Source organism: Palaemon carinicauda, chromosome 37, assembly GCF_036898095.1.
Source record: "Palaemon carinicauda isolate YSFRI2023 chromosome 37, ASM3689809v2, whole genome shotgun sequence".
Classification (NCBI taxonomy): domain Eukaryota; kingdom Metazoa; phylum Arthropoda; class Malacostraca; order Decapoda; family Palaemonidae; genus Palaemon; species Palaemon carinicauda.
Window position 1 is genome coordinate 22,906,919 of NC_090761.1, and position 19,748 is coordinate 22,926,666.

General features: G+C 45.5%; 1 protein-coding gene across 1 annotated transcript in view; it reads left to right on the plus strand.

Moving 5' to 3' along the window:
• LOC137629499 (zinc finger protein 665-like) overlaps positions 1-19,490 on the plus strand; it is a 74,367-nt gene extending 54,877 nt beyond the window's left edge. The window contains exon 4 of the mRNA XM_068360852.1: positions 17,852-19,490. Coding sequence (XP_068216953.1) covers positions 18,050-19,369 — 1,320 coding nt within the window. The 5' untranslated portion in view covers positions 17,852-18,049 and the 3' untranslated portion in view covers positions 19,370-19,490. The remainder of the gene's footprint in view (positions 1-17,851) is intronic.
• The last annotated feature ends 258 nt before the right edge of the window (positions 19,491-19,748 follow it).

Here is a 19,748-nt window from a genome sequence, read left to right on the forward strand (position 1 = left end):
GAGATAGTAAAAACGCACTGTCTTCTTCAGAAATGAGGGAGATCTAGCACAAAGGCGATGAAATGGCAACTCTGGTGACGAGTCAGAGTGAGATGGGAGCAGAGAGGGAAGTGGTGCGAAGCTAGCAAAGTGCAAAGGAGCGCCGGCTGCTTGAAATTGTCCCGCCTCGACAGTATTTCTTATGATTACAGGGTATTTGATTTTTTATTTTAATAGGTTGTACGGTTCATTGTCGTAATCGAGCGAAATCGCGAAGAATAAACTTGTGTAATTGGGGAGCTGACTGTACTACCAGATCCCCATTCATCCATCCTCGAGGAAGTACCTAAGGTTCTCCCTGAATAGCAGGATATACTGTACCAGTTCAAGGTATTGTGTTTCGGCCTGTCCACAGCACATCATGTTCTCAGGTGAATGTTTTCTCTGTCAACATGGGCTCACAAGAACTCAATCCATTTTCTTCATTACTTAGACGATTGGCTGATTCTAGCAGACTCGATGGAAACCCTTTTCTTCCATTGAGTCAGGCTTCTCAAGTTTTGCCAAGATTTTGGGATTATGGTAGATATCAAAAAGTCCTCCCTACCCCCAACTTAGAGCCTTAGCAAGGTGCAGAGGATTGCACGAGTTGCAGGCCCATTCCTAACGAAAGACTAACTGCCAGCCTATCTATGGCAGTTGCTGGGACACCTCATCTCATTGCAGCCCCTGGTACCTAATAGTCATCCTTGGACCTCAGGTCTTCAGTGAGAGCTGAAGACCTTTTGGTCTCGGCAAAAAGATCCTCTAGACCTTCTGGTCCTGATAGGGTCAGAGCAGAAGAGAGACTTGAGGTACTGGGTATCAGACTTACTTAGGGGAGTAGACGTTCTCTCTCCTCCCCCGGAATTCTCTCTTCTGCTGTGACCCTATCAGGACCAAAAGGTCCAGAGGATCTTTTTGCCGAGACCAAAAGGTCTTCAGCTCTCACTGAAAAGCTGAGGTCCGAGGATGATTGTTGGGTACCAGGGGCTGCAATGAGATGAGGTGTTTATGGATGCATCAAAAGAAGGGTGGGGAGCTTATATGTTGCAGCACACGACCTCCGGCCTTTGGTCCTAGACCGAACAACAGTGCCACATGAACCTCTTAAAGATGAGAGCAGCCTTCCTGGCTCTCAAGCATTTCCATCAGCTCCTTTCAGGGCACACTGTGGTGCTGATGAGCAACAACACCATGGTGGTGGATTGTATAAAAAAACAAGCTAGTGGGTACTTTTTCACAGCCCCAATGCCATCTGGCTAAGGAAATAATCAGATGGACGGAAGACAACTCGGTAGCCCTCTCAGCCTGCTTTATCAAGGACAAGAGAAACATCTTGGCAGACAAACTGAGCAGGAGGACTCAGATAGTTGACTCCGAGTAGTCTTTGAATTGTCAGATAGCCAACAAAGTCTTGACGTTGTGGGGTTAGCCAACAAGAGACCTGTTCGCCATGTCCCTCAATTGGAAACTTCTGCTTTACTGCTCTCCAGTACCAGGTCCCCAGTACATCTGCTCTAAGAGGCACCAAGGGAGTTCCATCCATTTCCTGATTTACTCCCACAGCCACATGTTGAAGATATTCCACAAACAGTAGTTTTGCTACGGGTTCATGCATGGAGGTTATCCAGCAACTTTTCATGGTGTAAGGCTTTTTGCAGCAGTTGCAAGAAGGAGATCTGGATACTTCCGAGAGTCATCTTCTGCTATCTATCAGGAGAAATTATCTATCTTTTTTTGGTTGGTGTTGTGTAAGGGGTATCGCTCGTCTCAGTGCCACCATCCCAGTGATAGCGACATTTTTGTTGTACTTCAGGGAGGAAAAACTCTGCTCAGTGTCGTCAGCAAAAGGCTATCGCTCAACCTTAAATGTTGTCTCTAGACTGAACGGAGGGAATATTTCTTCCGCGATGAAATTATCTCTCCTCTTACGAAGCTTTGAGCACACGTGCCCTCCGTCAGAAGTTAGACTGACCCCTGTGGAATTTAGTATGTATACTACAATACCTTACAAACCTCCTAGTCAGTTCTCAGATTATGACCTGACCCTAAAGATGGTTTTTCAGTTAGCCCTGGCATCTGCTATGAGTTTCAGCAAACCACAAGTTGTCCTATGACATTGCCTATTCAAGGGGATTTGGGCAAGTGACACTCAACTTGGTCCCTGACTTTCTAACTAAGACTCAAAATCTGGCTGTAGTGGATTCTAGATTTGTATCCTTCTGAATTGAGTCTCTGTACTATAACAAATGACCCAGGTCAACTGTTAATATGCCCTGTTAGCATTGAGGAAATACCTTAAATGTACCATTTGAGCTTGTTTGCAAATCAATAGACTGTTTGTGAGCACAGACAGGGTTAAGAAGATTAATACTAAAAACGCGGCCTCTTCCCGGATCAGGAAAGGGATCAAACAAGCCCTCCACTCGGACTCGGCTCCTCTTAACTTTTGACCTAGAGCTCATGATGTCAGGAGTGTTAGCACATTCCTGGCATTCAATAACTTCAATGGGATGCAGTTCTTGCAAGCAGGCGTGTGGAAACAAACAACGTTCACAGCCCACTACCTGCAAGATCTCGGTTCCCTTCTAGTACAAGTAGCAGTCGGTTGAGGGCAGATGGTACCCGGTTGTAAGTCTAGAATGAATGTGCGTGTGACTGGCCTTTTCGTTTTTCATTCTCCCCTCTCTTGGGATTTGAGCATCCGAGGAACTCTGCAAGCTAACCTCCTCCTGATTTCAGGTGGGTACTATTGTCCCTTGTGTAACCTGATATATTTTATAATGATTTGTTTTGTCCCCAATCTCCCAGTGAGGTAGGAATCGGACAGCCTCCATGTGAGAGAGGAGCTTACCTCCAAGGTATATCTTATCTCGTTGAGTCACAATGCTTAGATCTCACACCCTCACACAAATTGCTCAGGCTGTTATCTCTCCGTGAGAGGTAGCGAGGTGATAGGGTGTGCTCTTCCACAGCTCTTACGAAGTACAAGAGTCTCGCCCCAGGTCAGTAACCAGCCAGTTGGTTTTGGACCTCCACCCACCTAAATGTGATTCTCCATATTAAAGAGCTGAAAGGATTGTATTTGGTGCTGGAACAAATGACAAATTTCAAAATAATTTTTATTGGTTTCAGCACTATACAGAAACCCTTACACTCTTTACAGTTGAGATACATTTCTGCAATAGCTGTAACTAGCCGTTAAAACTTTTGCGAGGTGTAGCTACCCACTACTAGTTAGCAGAGGGGGTTAGTAGGGATAGACCAGCCACTCAATTCACACCTGCAGTAGTAACAAAATGTCATTTTATTTGACCTCTGTAGAGTACAGATGTTATACTCTCCCATAAAAACCTAAATAAAGAACTGGCCTGAAAGCTAAAAAACATTCCATATTACTTTTTTTTTCAGCTGTGCCTGCCTGTGGGAATCGTAACTATGCGGGTTTGTCCCAGTATCGAAGGACGCCATTGCTGCACTTTCATGTTGGCTTTGGAGATCAATTCCTCATGGTCTCGGCCCTGCGTGAACTGGTAACTCTTGCATGCCGGAGTCTCTGTACGCTGAGTGTCGGGAGTAGTTGCCCTCCCAGTGGACGAGGTTTACCAGGCGAAGGAAGAAGGCTAAGAGGGAATCTTACCCTTTGTGTTCATCCTCATAAGGGAAGAAACCTTGTTACAGACTTTGCCAACTTGACCTTGCCATCCTGACTCTGCTTGGTTGGCTTCCCCTGGGAGTTGGTCGAGTACGTATGGCGCCCATGTGACTCTAAGACAACCCTACACTTCAGAGGCCTCCATTGCTCAACCTAGCGAAGCAGTGGTGACCGGCGTTTATTATTATTATTACTTGCTAAGCTACAACCCTAGTTGGAAAAGCAGGAGGCTATAAGCCAGGGGGCTCTAACAGGGAAAATACCCCAGTGAGGAAAGGAAACAGGAAAAATAAAATATTTTAAGAACAGTAACACTAAAATAGATATTTCCTCTATAAACTATGAAAACTTCAACAAAACAAGTGGAAGAGAAATAAAATAGAATAGTGTGCCTGAGTGTACCCTCAAGCAAGAGAACTCTAACCCAAGACAGTGAAAGACCTTGGTACAGAAGCTATGGCACTACCCAAGACTAGAGAATAATGGTTTGATTTTGGAGTTTCCTAGAAGAGTGGCTTACCATAGCTAAAGAGTCTCTTATACCTTTACTAAGAGGAAAGTAGCCACTGAACAATTACAGTGCAGTAGTTAACCCCTTGAAAGAAGAAGAATTGTTTGGTAATCTCGGTGTTGTCAGGTGTATGAAGACAGGGGAGAATCTGTAAAGAATAGGCCTTACTATTCAGTGTATGTGTAGGCAAAGGGAAAATGAACCATTACCAGAGAGAAGGATCCAGTGTAGCACTGTCTGGCCAGTCAAAGGGCCCCATAACTCTAGCGGTAGTATCTCGGCTGGTGGCTCTTTCTGATGAAGCAGTGCATTAACTGTGTCCTTCCTTGTGACTCGCAAGTTCCCCGTGCAATTAAAGGCTTCTAGAGATCTTGCGGTTGGATATGCAATGGGAGCATAGTCTCCCCAGGGGTTGATTCTCAGCTTTCCCCCTGAGATTCCGTAGGCCATGGATAGAAAGAGTATCGTGCACATCCGACCCTCTAGGTTTCAGCACCTTCTCACCCCAATGTTCATTCTGATTCAGTGCGCGGTCATGAGCAGTTGATAACAAGTATTCCTCAGTGACTTTTCAGGGGATCCCTTGTTGGTGAGCTATGGAACTAGCTTCAGCTAAGCTCCATGGGCAGTTCATGACGTGGATGTTCTGTCTGGGTTTGCTCAGGTAGGGAGGAAACAATGTGAGCTGCCCAGAGGTCCGCCTCTAGATGTTGAACAACCTTCCCTTCTGAGGGAGAGTTATCCTCTACCAGGTGTTGGGCAGCCTTCCCTTTTGAGGGAGAGCTACCCTTCACCAGCCACTGTTCTGCATTCTTCTTGCTTGCGTGGAGAATTGCCAACATGGGTAAAAGGTGTTGATTGTCTTTCTTGCCCGCAGGAGAAACGTCCTTCGCCTGAGTGGTCTCCCCACCCCCCACAGGGATTCGTCCATGACCCGCTTCAGTTCATCGTAGCACAGCTTCTCATTACCGGATGATGACGGAGTTAAGAGATTGCTTGCGATCCTCCCCTCCTTGCAGTCGTATCCTGTGAGGCCAAACTCTCAGGAGTTTGCGGCTTCAGTTTCTAACTCTCACGAGGTAGAACCTACTTTACTGCCTGCGCACAAGCACTCAACAGTTGCCTGTCCTTCCTCTCCCTTGTGGGATAGGAAGGTAGCCCGCCTTTCCCCTTCGGAGGATAGGGTGAGCAGGAGATTCTTCTCTCCACAACGCGCTAGCAGAGACAGACACTAACCATATTCTCGCGGACAAATCTCGCAGTGTTGCCCACCCTACAACTTAGCGAGGTGTGCGGGCGAGCTCGTCTGCCTGAAGGTGGTATGTGCCCTACCTCTGTTACGTCTGCTGCTCACTACGGCTAGTCTTACCATGACTTGCAAGCGTAAGAAGCTTTGACTAGCGCTACGCTCAGGTAGACAGGGAAGCACAGGTAGACTACACCTTAAGTGTGCGCGTTGAGATATGTGTGCGCACTAGCACACCTTATCTGATTTTGCCTCGCCATCAGTCTACCTTGCGAGAGGAATATATTCCTTTGCAAGGTAAGGTAGCTTTATTTGCCCAGACTGATCATTCAGTTATTCATGCTGATAGTGCCAGCTTCCTTAGGGAAGTTGCTGAGCATAGGGAAGAGCTCATGTCAAAATCCTCTCGTGCCCTCCCATTTCTTGGCACTCCATCTAAGTAAGGAAATAGTCTCGTGGTGCTCAACCGGGAATAGTTCAGTTCTCGAGATACTCACTATGGTTCCTGAACCTCATTCAGGTAGTGAATTAGGCAGTCATTGAAGTGGCCAATATTCTTTGACTTCCTCCAAGGAGAGTGAAGGCCCTATTGATCCCAGGCGTAGCAGTTCTGCTAGGCAGGTTCCTCCTCGTGCCACCCCTAGACCACCTCCTCCATGGAAGTCTAAGGTATCAGAAGTATTTGACTTCCAAGGTTTCCACTGGCCGGTATTCTATCTTTGAGAAGCAGGAGAGCAGAGGAGGAAATGGAAACATAAGGCAAACACACCCTTGCTGGGGAACATTTTTTATTCTTGAACCACCTGCGGATTGAGATTTCCCAGGGAGGTCTCGTTCACAGATAACCATAGATTGTCACCTGTAGAGCTGAACCGACCTGAGCCTTCTGCTGCAATAGCAGAGGCACCTCCTTTTGCTTCCTTCGAAGTTGTAAGGTCTAAGGAGGTGGAGAGAAGGAGGATTCCTCCCTTCTTGCGGAGTTTAGTATCCGTCCACGAAAAAAGAAGGGCGAAAAGATCATTCCCAAGAATTGTCACTCTATGGCTGATCGTCAACTTCGGGGAGAAGGTCAATCGGCCCCAGAGTTCGTTTCCGTAAGATCGTAACACAGCGGCCTTCTTCTGAGGGCTCACTCCTGTGCAAGAAAGAACTCTGTTGATGGCTTGGACCCCCACTGGACTGCTATGGGGCTTAGCTCAGAGGAGGCGGAACCCTTCGATGATGGTTCGGAACACTCTGATGGGGTGCTGCCGGTGTCTGCGAGCCCCAAGATCTATCTCGTAGACCAGAAAGATGCAAATCATCTCTTCCTGCAAGTCCTCTCCTGCATAAAGATCAGCTCACTAAGGGAACTGGATCAAGTTTCAACTGAGGGCAAGGACACGGTCCTGGATGTCTTCTATACGCCAAGGCCCACCAAAACTAGAGTAGCCTTACCCTGGTCAAGGGTTGGTTAAGGCGGCAAAAAAGAGGGCTTACACCTAGGTTGGCGGAGTGTCACAGTTCCTCCGGTCTATTAACTTTTCTTGATTACTTACTCTTCAGTACGTACTGCAGAGGAATTATTATAAGATAGTAGAGGACGATCCATCTCGCCCCTTGGATCAGACAATTCTGGCTCTTACTCAGAACTCTTCACTGGACAAACTGGCGACTTTGCCAGTGCACTTCTGTGGGGCTGACACTGCCTACATGGAACTGGTTGAAAAGTGCTCTTTGCCGTCCGTTTAATGGCTTGACTACTGGTTGGGGACAGTAGGCTACCTTGTTAAGATCGAGGACTTCTCCACTTTCCAGAAGAGGGAGGCTATGTCAGCCTTCCTCCTCCCAGGAGCTAAGACACAGGAGTTCCTGATGCAGAACATCATCAACCAGTGGGTCGACTTGATTTTGAGGCAACAAGATGCTGTGGTTTCAAAATTCCAATGGCCTGGGCTGAGGAGAGAGGCGATGAAGATGGAGGAAGGCAAGTCAGGACTCCCTCCTCCATAGGGATATGACTTCTCGCCTTTACTCCTTAGTTCCACCACTGCAGAGATCATCTCTGATGAAGCGCCAGGGTTCGAAGACGATCTCGCAACTAAAGTAGTAGGCAGTGCAACCTCAAGATCCCAAACAGCCCTTTCGACCTAATTGCTCAAAGAGGGGTAGAGGCGGTAATAGAGGAAAACACGGACATTCCCGCTATGGAAAGACATTTCCCCGACCAGTCCACCTTTGAGAGATGTCTGAAGAACAGTTGGCAGAGATGGATGCTCTACGGGGCCAATCCTTGGTGTGTCTCCTGGAGGGGTCTCCATGCTTTTTAAGTCTGTTATTTCTTGTAGAAAAGGTGTCTGGAGACTGGAGACCAGTCATCGACCTCTCAGGCCTGAACGAGGACTTTTTGATATCGTTAGACCTCAAGGATGCATACTTGAAGATCCCCGCCATCCATCCTCAAGGAAGTACTGTACCCGAGATTCACATTCGGTGGAAAGATAGACCAGTTCAAGGTGCTGTGTTTTGGCCTGTCTACAATATCTCAGTGATTCACTCAGATCTTTACCCTGTTGTCCACCTGGTCTCACAAGAACGGCATTCGTCTGCTTCGTTATCTAGACGATTGGGTAGTTCTAGCAGATTCGAGGGAGGCCCTTGTCCTCCATCGAGACAGGCTTCTCAACTTTTGCCAGGATTTGGGGATCATGGTAAATTACGAGAATTCGTCCCTGCAACCTCATCAAGATATTGTATATCTGGGGATGAAGATCATGACCAAACTAGGCAAAGTTTTCCCATCCAAAAAACCAGTAAAGAAAATGAAAAGGGTAGCTCACCCTTTTCTTTTGCAGGTCAACTTGCCAGTAGTTCTTTGGCAAAGTCTTCTGGGACACCTAACCTCTTTGGAGAAGTTGGTTCCTGACGGTCATCTAAGCATTTGCCGTCTTCAGTAGGAGCTGAAGACCTTTTGGTCTCAGCACCTTAACCCACTGAACACCCTGGTGCGGGTAGGTTCAGAGTAGAAGTAAGACCTGATTTGGTGGGTGTCAGACACCAATCTGCACAGGGTAGTAGACCTCTCTCCTGCCCCAGAATTGTTGCTCTTCATAGATGTATCAAAAGAAGGTAGGGGGTTTACCTGTTGCACCCTACGGCATCTGGGCTTTGGTCCAAAGCCGAGCGTCAGTACCACATGAACTACCTGGAAATGAGGGCAGCCTTTCTAGCCCACAAGCAATTCCATCAGCTCCTTTCAGGGCACTCCGTAGTGCTGAGGAGCGACAACACTATAGTGGTGTCACATTTAAACAAACGAGAAGGTACCTTTTCACAGCACCTCTGCCAGTTAGCTGTGGAAATCCTCAGATGGACGGAAGACAACGTGGTAGCCGTATCAGCTCATTTCATCCCAGGCAAGGAAAGGTCAAGAGGAGGGTCATGAGGAATACGATCTGGATTAGGAGGATGATTAATTTTGCCCTCAATCCAGACCTTCCTCCTCAAAAACAACCCAGAGCTCATGACGTCAAGGGTATTGCAATGTCCTTGGCATTCAAAAGGAACTATTTTATGGTGAAGGTATTGCAAGCGGGCATGTGGAAGCGTCAGACAACCTTCATCGCCCACTACCTGCAAGACGTAACGCACAGGAACATGGATACGTTTTCCATTGGTCCTGTGGTGGCTGCACAACAAGTGGTCTAAAACAGCTCAATCTCCTTGATGGACAAGTAGCATAGGGTTGAGGGCTGAGGCTACCCAGGCTAGTCTGGGGTGAATGAGTAAGAACAACTGTCTTCCTTCATCTCTTCACCTTCTCCCCTCTTGGGAACTCGGCTCTATGGTACCCAGCACAGCTGACCTCACCTTTGCATGTAAGATTCACTTCACTTGTGTATCCTAAGTATAGAAATAATACTTGTTACATTCCTCAATACCCAAGAGAGGGAGGCTATTGGGTAAAGTCTCAGGACTCTCATAGTCCTATGACTCAAGCTTCTGCAGGTCGCTATCAGTGCATTACCTCATATCGCCACAGGATTTTAGTGAGGGCAGGGTTCCTATTACCTTCGGTCTCATATCGAAGGAGAGAACCCCAGGCCAAAGCCAGTTGGTGAGAACTGCCTCCCACTTGAGAGTGAGTCACCCCTAATAAATAGGGAAAGGTTTGTATTTGTATTGGAACAAATAAGAAATTTGTAAGTAATTTGTGTTTTTAAATATTTAACTTAGCCAGTGAATATATAGCTGCAACTCTGTTGCTCGACAGACAACTCTACGGAAAAACTCGCCAGCGATCGCTACACAGGTTGCGGGTGTGCCCAACAGCGCCATCTGTCGACCAGATACCCAGCTCTCATGTAAACAAAGACTCAATTTTCTCTCTGTCGACGTGTCGACAAGACGTACTTTACTAGCTGTTGCTAAACTGGAGTTTTTCACATCTAATTGGTGAAGTACTATATTCTAGTTTTGAGCTTTCGCTGTGCAGGGTTTTTCTTCACACAAATCCTTGAACTCTTTTTTATATCGGATTCTTTGTTGATGACTTATTGATCGTTTTTTGGAATTTCCCTTGACCAATTCAAAATGGCTGACCCTTCACAAGTTCCCAAATTTAGGAAATGCAATGCTAGGGACTGTTCTAGGCGTCTTCCGAAGGCTTCTATCGACCCTCACACTGTTTGTTCCAATTGTCGGGATAAAACCTGTCAATTGGAAGATCGGTGTGAGGAGTGCGTTGGCCTTTCGGAATTCGATTTTATCGAATTTCAAAAGTACACACGTAGGCTAGAGAGAGATAGAGTTAGGAGAAGTTCTTCTCGTTCTATTGATGTATCCTCTCCTCATGCCCCACAACCTATTCCTTCCCCTGTAGTGGTTGCTCCTAACCCCCCTCCTGGCACTCAGGAACCATCGATGGCTGACATGATGCGTGCCATCCAGGCTCTGGGTGAGAGAGTTGAGTCCCTTGCTAGTGACCGTAATCAGCTCATGGCGGATGTTAAGGAGCTTAAGTGCCAAAGTGCCAAGTGATAGTGTTGTGGACAGTGTTGCGCTTGAGGGTTCGTCTGTTCGTGCCTGTCGTCCTCCTAGTCCGGGACCTCTTGCAAGCTCCCAAGTCCAGGGGAGAAGCAATGTCGTACGACTCATGGGTTCGAGAGGATTTAATCAGCGAACAGACGTTCCCTCCGTGGTATCGGGCGTATCTCCCCAAGATCGCTCCTACCTACCTAAGACGAGAGAGCCCATTTATACCTCGTCGTCTGAAGGTGTTTCTCGCAAGAAACTTTGGACCAAGGTCTCGCGACCGTTAAAACGTAAATCGGTCTCTTCAGCACAAGTCCAACGGCCCGGTTGTAGCCACTGGGTCAGTTCGGACTCGTTGCCGTCATCCGATGACTGCTCACCGCCTAAGAGAGGCAAAGCGGTACCGCTTCAGACACTAACACCGTCTGTCGCCGCACCTGCTCCCGTAGACCCTAAGTGGTCTCTACTGCAAGACATGCAGTCTAAGCTTACGTCTCTGATGCAGGACTTTCATGCGGAGAAGGTTGCTGCCGTACCAGCTAGTGCAGTACCTAGCCTACAACCCTCCAAGCGATCAGTTGTGCGTCCTGTGGACGCTGAGGTAACCTTCTCACGCACACCAGTTGAGAGAGTTCCTCCACCCATGCGTTCCAGTGTGGTCTGCCAGCCGCATGTTGACGTTAAGCGACGCACGGAGGTTGCCTTTGACGTTCTGGATGTTCAACAACCGTCAGAGTTGCCTTGTTTTGACGCGGTGCGTCAACCTCCGCAACCCAGTGTGGTTTCCACTGCGCAACCCAATCAGTCTAGACAGTCTGGGGTAGACGCTGTGCGTCCCCGCGCTACCATGGTTGTTGCCAGCTCACAGACTGGGCAGCAGGTCCATGACGTTGCGTCCGGCTCAGTCACGCATGCACCAGTGCGACCGGACTCAGCGAACCAGCCGTTACCCACTCCGTTGCCGTTTCCTCATCAGTTGTCGGATGAGGAACTTTCTGATGATGATGTTGCTGCACATATAGATGAACCACAATCAGAATTGGACGAGCCTAAGTCTACTCAACCCTCTTTGGACTTTAGAAAAGTTTTGGCCATTTTCAAAGAGCTGTTTCCTGACCAGTTTGTTTCTGTGGCTCCTCGTTCTCCGCCTTCAGAGTTTGTTTTAGGCATGCCTTCTACCACTCCTGCCTTTACTAGACTCGTCCTCGCACGCTCGTCCAAGAGAGCTTTGCGGGTGATAGGAGACTGGTTAGAGTCCAAGAAGAGTTTAGGGAAGACAGCATTTGCTTTTCCCCCTGCTAGACTCTCTTCTAGATCGAGCGTCTGGTATGCCACGGGAGAAGTTCTCGGCTTGGGAGTTCCTGCCTCTGCCCAGAGCAACTTCTCAAGTCTTGTAGACTCTCCCCGCCGCCTTGCCATGAGACGCTCAAAGATTTTTTGGTCATCATCGGACCTGGACCACCTTTTGAAAGGAATCTTTAGGGCCTTTGAAGTTTTTAACTTCTTAGACTGGTGCCTAGGAGCCCTAAGCAGGAAGATCTCTTCGACAGACAAAGAGACTTCTTTGCTCATTATGTCCTGCATGGACAAGGCCGTCCGTGATGGGTCTAATGAGCTTGCTGCATCATTTGTGTCCGGAGTCCTAAAAAAGCGAGAATCTCTCTGCTCATTCCTTTCTGCTGGAGTTACACCGTGCCAGAGATCTGAGCTTCTCTTTGCTCCTCTTTCCAAGTGCCTATTTCCAGAAGTCCTGATAAAGGAAATAGCCGCTTCGTTAGTGCAGAAGGACACTCACGATCTTGTTGCGTCCTCAGCTCGCAAAGCTCCCCCTTTGCCTACCTTGTCAGCTAGACCAAGGATGGACACTCCAGCGTCTCGCTTTATTCCGCCCTTTCGTGGCAGAGCCTCCAGCAGAGGAGGTGCTCGTGCCGAAGGGAAGCGAGGGAAGAAGAAAGGATCCAAGTCCTTTAAGGGCAGAGTCTGACTGCCCGCAACTTCAGACAGCAGTGGGAGCCAGACTCAAGAACTTCTGGCAGGCCTGGGAGAAGAGAGGCGCAGATGCACAATCTGTGAAGTTGCTCAGAGAGGGGTACAAGATCCCTTTTGTACGAAAACCCACTCTAGCAACGTCTCCCATCGATCTCTCTCCCAGGTACAGAGAGGAAGAAAAGAGACGAGCCTTGAAACGGGAAGTGTCTCTTTTGCTAGAGAAGGGAGCGGTGGTCAAAGTCTCGGACCTTCAATCTCCGGGATTCTACAACCGCCTCTTCTTGGTTTCAAAGAAGACAGGAGGGTGGAGGCCGGTGCTAGACGTCAGTGCGCTGAATGTCTTTGTCACAAAGACGACGTTCTCCATGGAGACCACAAAGTCAGTCTTAGCAGCGGTCAGAAGGGAAGACTGGATGGTCTCTTTAGACCTAAGGGACGCCTACTTCCACGTCCCCATCCACCCAGACTCCCAACCTTTTCTGAGATTCGTTTTCGAAAAGGTGGTCTACCAGTTTCGGGCCCTGTGCTTTGGCCTAAGCACAGCTCCTCTCGTGTTTACGAGGCTGATGAGGAATGTAGCCAAATTCCTCCATTTATCGGACATCCGAGCCTCCCTTTATTTGGACGACTGGCTTCTCAGAGCCTCTTCCAGTCGTCGCTGTCTGAAGGATCTAAAGTGGACTCTAGATCTGACCAAGGAATTGGGTCTCCTTGTCAATTTGGAAAAGTCGCAACTGGTCCCATCCCAAACTATTGTGTATTTAGGGATGGAGATTCACAGTCTAGCTTTTCGGGCTTTTCCGTCGGCCCCCAGAATAAGTCAAGCCCTGTTATGCATCCAGAACATGCTGAAGAAGGAACGCTGCTCAGTCAGGCTGTGGATGAGTCTGGTAGGGACGCTATCATCCCTGGAACAATTTGTGTCATTAGGAAGACTACACCTCCGTCCGCTTCAATACCATCTAGCTTTTCACTGGAAAAAGGACAAGACGCTAGAAGCGGTCTCGATCCCCATTTCCGAAAAGATGAAGTCTTGTCTGACTTGGTGGAAGGACAGTATCAACTTAAGAGAGGGTCTTCCCCTGGCTGTTCAGACTCCCAACCACGTTCTCTTCTCGGACTCATCGGACGTGGGCTGGGGCGCGACATTAGACGGTCGGGAATGTTCAGGACTGTGGAACTCGAGTCAGAGGATCATGCATATCAACTGCAAGGAGCTGTTGGCAGTACATCTGGCCTTGAAAAGCTTCGGGTCTCTCCTTCGAGGCAAAGTGGTGGAAGTGAACTCAGACAACACCACTGCCTTGGCGTACATCTCCAAGCAAGGAAGGACCCACTCACTGACGTTGTACGAGATCGCAAGGGACCTGCTCATCTGGTCAAAAGGTCTAGACATCTCACTAGTAACGAGGTTCATCCAAGGCAACTTGAATGTCATGGCAGATTGTCTCAGTCGGAAAGGGCAAGTAATTCCAACAGAATGGACCCTCCACAAGGATGTATGCAAGAGACTTTGGGCCACTTGGGGCCAACCAACCATAGATCTCTTTGCAACCTCGCTGACCAAGAGGCTCCCAATTTATTGCTCACCAGTCCCGGACCCAGCAGCAATACATATAGATGCCTTTCTCCTAGATTGGTCACATCTAGATCTCTACGCATTCCCACCGTTCAAGATTGTCAACAAGGTACTGCAGAAGTTCGCCTCTCACGAAGGGACAAGGTTGACGCTAGTTGCTCCCCTCTGGCCCGCGAGAGAATGGTTCACCGAGGTACTTCGATGGCTAGTAGACGTTCCCAGAAGTCTTCCTCTAAGGGTGGACCTTCTACGTCAGCCACACGTAAAGAAGGTACACCAAAGCCTCCTCGCTCTTCGTCTGACTGCCTTCAGACTATCGAAAGACTCTCGAGAGCTAGAGGCTTTTCGAAGGAGGCAGCCAGTGTGATTGCTAGAGCAAGGAGAGCATCCACACTTAGAGTCTACCAATCGAAGTGGGAAGTCTTCCGAGACTGGTGCAAGTCAGTCTCTGTATCCTCGACCAGTACCTCTGTAGCTCAAATAGCTGACTTTCTCTTATACCTGAGAAAAGGAAGATCCCTTTCAGCTCCCACTATCAAGGGCTACAGAAGCATGTTGGCAACGGTCTTCCGGCATAGAGGCTTAGATCTTTCCAACAATAAAGATCTTCAGGACCTCCTTAAGTCTTTTGAGACCACTAAGGAGCGTCGTTTGGTTACACCTGGTTGGAATTTAGACGTGGTACTAAGATTCCTCATGTCAGACAGGTTTGAGCCGCTACAATCAGCCTCCCTGAAAGATCTCACTTTAAAGACTCTTTTCCTGGTATGCTTAGCCTCAGCTAAAAGAGTCAGTGAGATTCATGCCTTCAGCAAGAACATCGGATTTTCGTCAGAAAAAGCCACATGTTCGCTACAACTTGGTTTTCTAGCCAAAAATGAGCTGCCTTCTCGACCTTGGCCTAAATCGTTCGATATTCCCAGCTTATCGGAGATTGTAGGCAATGAACTAGAAAGAGTCTTGTGCCCTGTGAGAGCTCTTAAGTTCTATTTAAAGCACACTAAACCTTTACGAGGCCAATCTGAAGCTTTATGGTGTTCAGTTAAGAAACCATCTTTGCCTATGTCAAAGAATGCTTTATCCTACTTTATCAGACTGTTAATACGAGAAGCTCATTCACATCTGAGTGAGGAAGACCAAGCTTTGCTTAAGGTAAGGACACACGAAGTTAGAGCTGTTGCAACTTCCGTGGCCTTTAAGCAAAATAGATCTCTGCGAAGTATAATGGACGCAACCTATTGGAGAAGCAAGTCAGTGTTCGTGTCTTTTTATCTAAAGGATGTCCAGTCTCTTTACGAGGACTGCTACACACTGGGACCATTCGTAGCAGCGAGTGCAGTAGTGGGTGAGGGCTCAACCACTACAATTCCCTAATTCCATACCCTTTTAATCTTTCTCTTGAAATGTTTTTAATGTTGTTTTTTGGGTTGTCCGGAAGGCTAAGAAGCCTTTCGCATCCTGGTTGATTTGGCGGGTGGTCAAAGTCATTTCTTGAGAGCGCCTAGATTAGGGGTTTGATGAGGTCCTGTTGTATGGGTTGCAACCCTTGATACTTCAGCTCCTAGGGGTCGATCAGCATCCTAAGAGGATCGCGAGGCTCCGTAAGGAAGACGTACTTAAAAGGCAGAGTAATTGTTCAAGTCGACTTCCTTACCAGGTACCTATTTATTTTGTTTTTGTTATTTTGATAACTTCTAAAATGAAATAAAAAACTCTTAGCTCATAAAATGTAAACATATATTACTGGTCTCTACCCACCATCCTGGGTGTGAATCAGCTATATATTCACCGGCTAAGTTAAATATTTAAAAATGATATTTTGATTATAAAATAAATTTTTGAATATACTTACCCGGTGAATATAAATTAAATGACCCTCCCTTCCTCCCCAATAGAGACGCAGTGGGACGAGGAGAAAATTGAGTCTTTGTTTACATGAGAGCTGGGTATCTGGTCGACAGATGGCGCTGTTGGGCACACCCGCAACCTGTGTAGCGATCGCTGGCGAGTTTTTCCGTAGAGTTGTCTGTCGAGCAACAGAGTTGCAGCTATATATTCACCGGGTAAGTATATTCAAAAATTTATTTTATAATCAAAATATCATTTTTCCTAACATACAAACCTGGAGCTATTTATACAAATTGGCCCCCCAGCCCTGTCCCCAAGAAGTCCTGCCAGAAAGAAAACAGAAAGCAAAGTGGTTGCTCAGCCCAGGTGTGGGAGTGAGTGGGTAACCAGACTACTCCTCCCCCCTGCTAATTAGCAGATGGGGTGGTTATCCCTTGCTAGAATTAACATGGCTTGTCTTTCAACTTTGCCAAAAGTAATAACCCTAATAGATAGATCCAGGTTACTTACAAATTTGTCATATTTATAATTTTTCCCTGCTTTGAAAACCCTAGTCTTTAAATTAAACTTCCCACCTCAACTATCCCTCTCAGCCAAATGTCAAAAGTGAAGAGTCTTTGACTGGAAAATGGCTGGGGCTACTCATCTGCATGCAGTATTTGTCGACAACTACTGTATTTGGTAGCTTATAGGATGCACTTTTTTTCCCAAAATTTTGGCTAAAAATCCCCCTGCATTTTATGTCATATGTGAAGCTTGAGACCTCCCGTAAGCATAGGGTAATCTTCTGTCTGGCGCTAACCAACTCAGCTAACGCTCAGTACTTTTACCTACCCTATACTCCATGCATCCTTATTTTATTTTTATTGCTGGTATTATTGTATTATTAATGGTGCTTTAAAAATTAATTCATAAAAATTAAAGCCATTTAATCTGAAATGCTGTGACTTGTGTTTGTTTATGAACATTAGCTAGCTGATCGGCGTTCTAACTTATCGGTAATGCCATCAGTTGGCGAAGAATAAAACTACGGTATGATAGTTGCCAGCACTGCCTGCGAGATGTATGACCCAGTTCTGTAGGATGTATGACATTTTGATTTAATTAGCAGATTTTTATGACTTTTTATTCCATATATACATTTTCAATGAAGTGTGTTCTAATGGTTGTACAACATTTTAAAGCCTTGTACAGCAGTTGATTACAAAGTACGGTTTCTGGCAACTCTGATCGTTGTCAGTTCCTTATGTATAGTGGCAGAATGCTTTTATAAAAAGGATTCTACTTTACCTTATTTCTTGCTTTGTGCACTTCTGGCTTTATTTTTATGCCCAATGTATTGTTATCATTGTGATTGCTTGCCTATGCCAACAGCTATCGTATTTCCTGCTATTGAGATGTCTTGTGTATGCTTATTGCTTGTCTGTACTAACAGATTGCTTTTATTATTGTTATTATTATAATTTCTAATACTACTACGATTATTATCATCATCATCATCATCATCATCATCATAACTAATAATTTTATTATTATTATTCCATGCTATTGAGCTGTCTTGTGTAAATACACTAACTTTTTTTCCTGAATCTGACCTGTTGAAATGAGGGTGTCTTATAATCTGTCAAATACAGTACCTTGGTAATGAATCAACAGCCATTCCAGCTCTGCTGAAGACATACCGGTATTCTTATTTAAAAGGACTTGGGTTTGTACTGCTAGAAAAAATTAATATCAATTCTAAAATATATCATCTGTTTGTATTAGGTGGTGCTCGACACCAAAATATATAAAAGGTGAGAGAAGGGATTTTCAGATCCAAAAGGTTATAATTAAGAACAAATGGAGAAGACAAGAGAAGAATAAAAAGCCTCATTTGCATATTTAGGAAAATTACAGTTTACTTTAGAAAGTTATCCTTTTATTTAAGAAAACTCCAACATATTCATCTTTCCCTTTTCCAATGATAGTTGTTCTTTTTTATTTCAGACTTTTCATCCCAAAGAAAATAGTCCCCCAACTCTTGTGGCAAGATTGTGTAAACTACTAAAGATATCTGCAAGAGATACAGGACCGGGAAAAATGGTCCATGTTGGTTCATGTTAAAAGACTGATGTGAAATATGGTGTCTCAGAATAGTTAGTTTAACATTATCTTTATCGGCTTTTGAAAATAATATTGACGAGAATGTCTTCTTGTGACAAGGAAGGGATCAGTAATTCTGAATCCATAGAATTTCCAATAAAAATCGAAATTGAAGATTTTCCTCCACCAGTCAAGCTGGAAAATAATGATGTGGAAGACAATGATTTGCTCTATGTTGATGGCTCTCTTTTCATAGATCCAGACACAGTAAAAGTAGAGCCAGAAATATTAGAGTCAAGCGAAAGTGACACAAAATATTCTTACGATTATGATGCATCAGTGAGTGAGGAGGATTTACAAAGTTGCAAAAAGGAAGTCGACAAAGAGGATGAGAGTGTAAACACGTATTTAAGGACAAGTGTGAAAGAGAAATGTGACAAAGGGGAAGTCAATGAAGTTGATTTTGAAAGCCATTTTGAAACTCATACCAGTAGGAGGTCATTCAAGTGCAATGATTGTAACAAAGTGTTTCCTAAGAAAAGTCGTCTAGTAAAGCATTATAGAACTCACACTGGGGAGAAGCCATTTAAATGTAGTACCTGCGACAAAGCATTTTCACAGAAAATTCATCTCACAAAACATTATAGAACTCATACGGGGGAGAAACCATTCAAATGCAGTATCTGTGACAAAGCGTTTTCACTGAAAAGTCATGTCACAAATCATCATAGAATTCACACTGGTGAGAAGCCCTTCAACTGCAATGTCTGTGACAAACCATTTTCTCTGAAAAGTGATCTAACAAAACATCATAGAGTTCACACTGGGGAGAAGCCATTCAACTGTAATGTCTGTGACAAAGCATTTTCTCAGAGAAGTGATCTCACAAAACACTATAGAAATCACACTGGGGAGAAGCCCTTCAAGTGCGATGTTTGTGACGTAGCATTTTCTGTGAAAAATTATCTCACAAAACATTATAGAATTCACACGGGGGAGAAACCATTCAAGTGCAACGTATGTGATAAAGCGTTTTCTCTGAAAAGTGATCTAACTAATCATCATAGAATTCACACTGGAGAGAAGCCATTCAAGTGCAACATCTGCGACAAAGCATTTTCTCATAGAAGTAATATCACAAAACATTATAGAGTTCACACGGGGGAGAAGCCATTGAAGTGCAATGTCTGTGACAAAGCATTTTCTCTGAAAAGTCATCTCACGAAACATTATAGAATTCACACGGGGGAGAAGCCATTCGAGTGCAATGTCTGCGGCAAAGCCTTTTCCCAGAACACTTATCTCAAAGAACATTATAGAATTCACACTGAGGAAAAGCCCTTCAAGTGTAGTGTTTGTGAAAAAGCATTTTCTCAGAGAAGTACTCTCACAAGACATTATAGAATTCACAACGGGGAGTAGCCATTCAAGTGCAATCACTGTGGCATAGTATGTCAAACTTTAAAATTTAGTCTTTTAGAACATATGAAGATTTGTGCAGGAGAAAATTTGTTAAATTATTTTAAAAAGAGAAATTTTTAAAGTGATTAAATATCCATACTAGGTAGTCTAAGTGAAGTTACACTAGATTATTATGTTATTATGATGAAATTATTTGGTATTTTACCTCTCAATATTGGTTTGTTCCCTAACTGGAATACAAACCTACGCTATTTATTATGGGTATTACTTTCGGCGAAGCTGAAAGGACGAGCCATTAAAATTTTAACAAGGGTTAAATACCCATTCAGCTAGTTAGTGGGGAAGGGGGAGTAGCTTGCTACTGCTCCCGCTCACATAC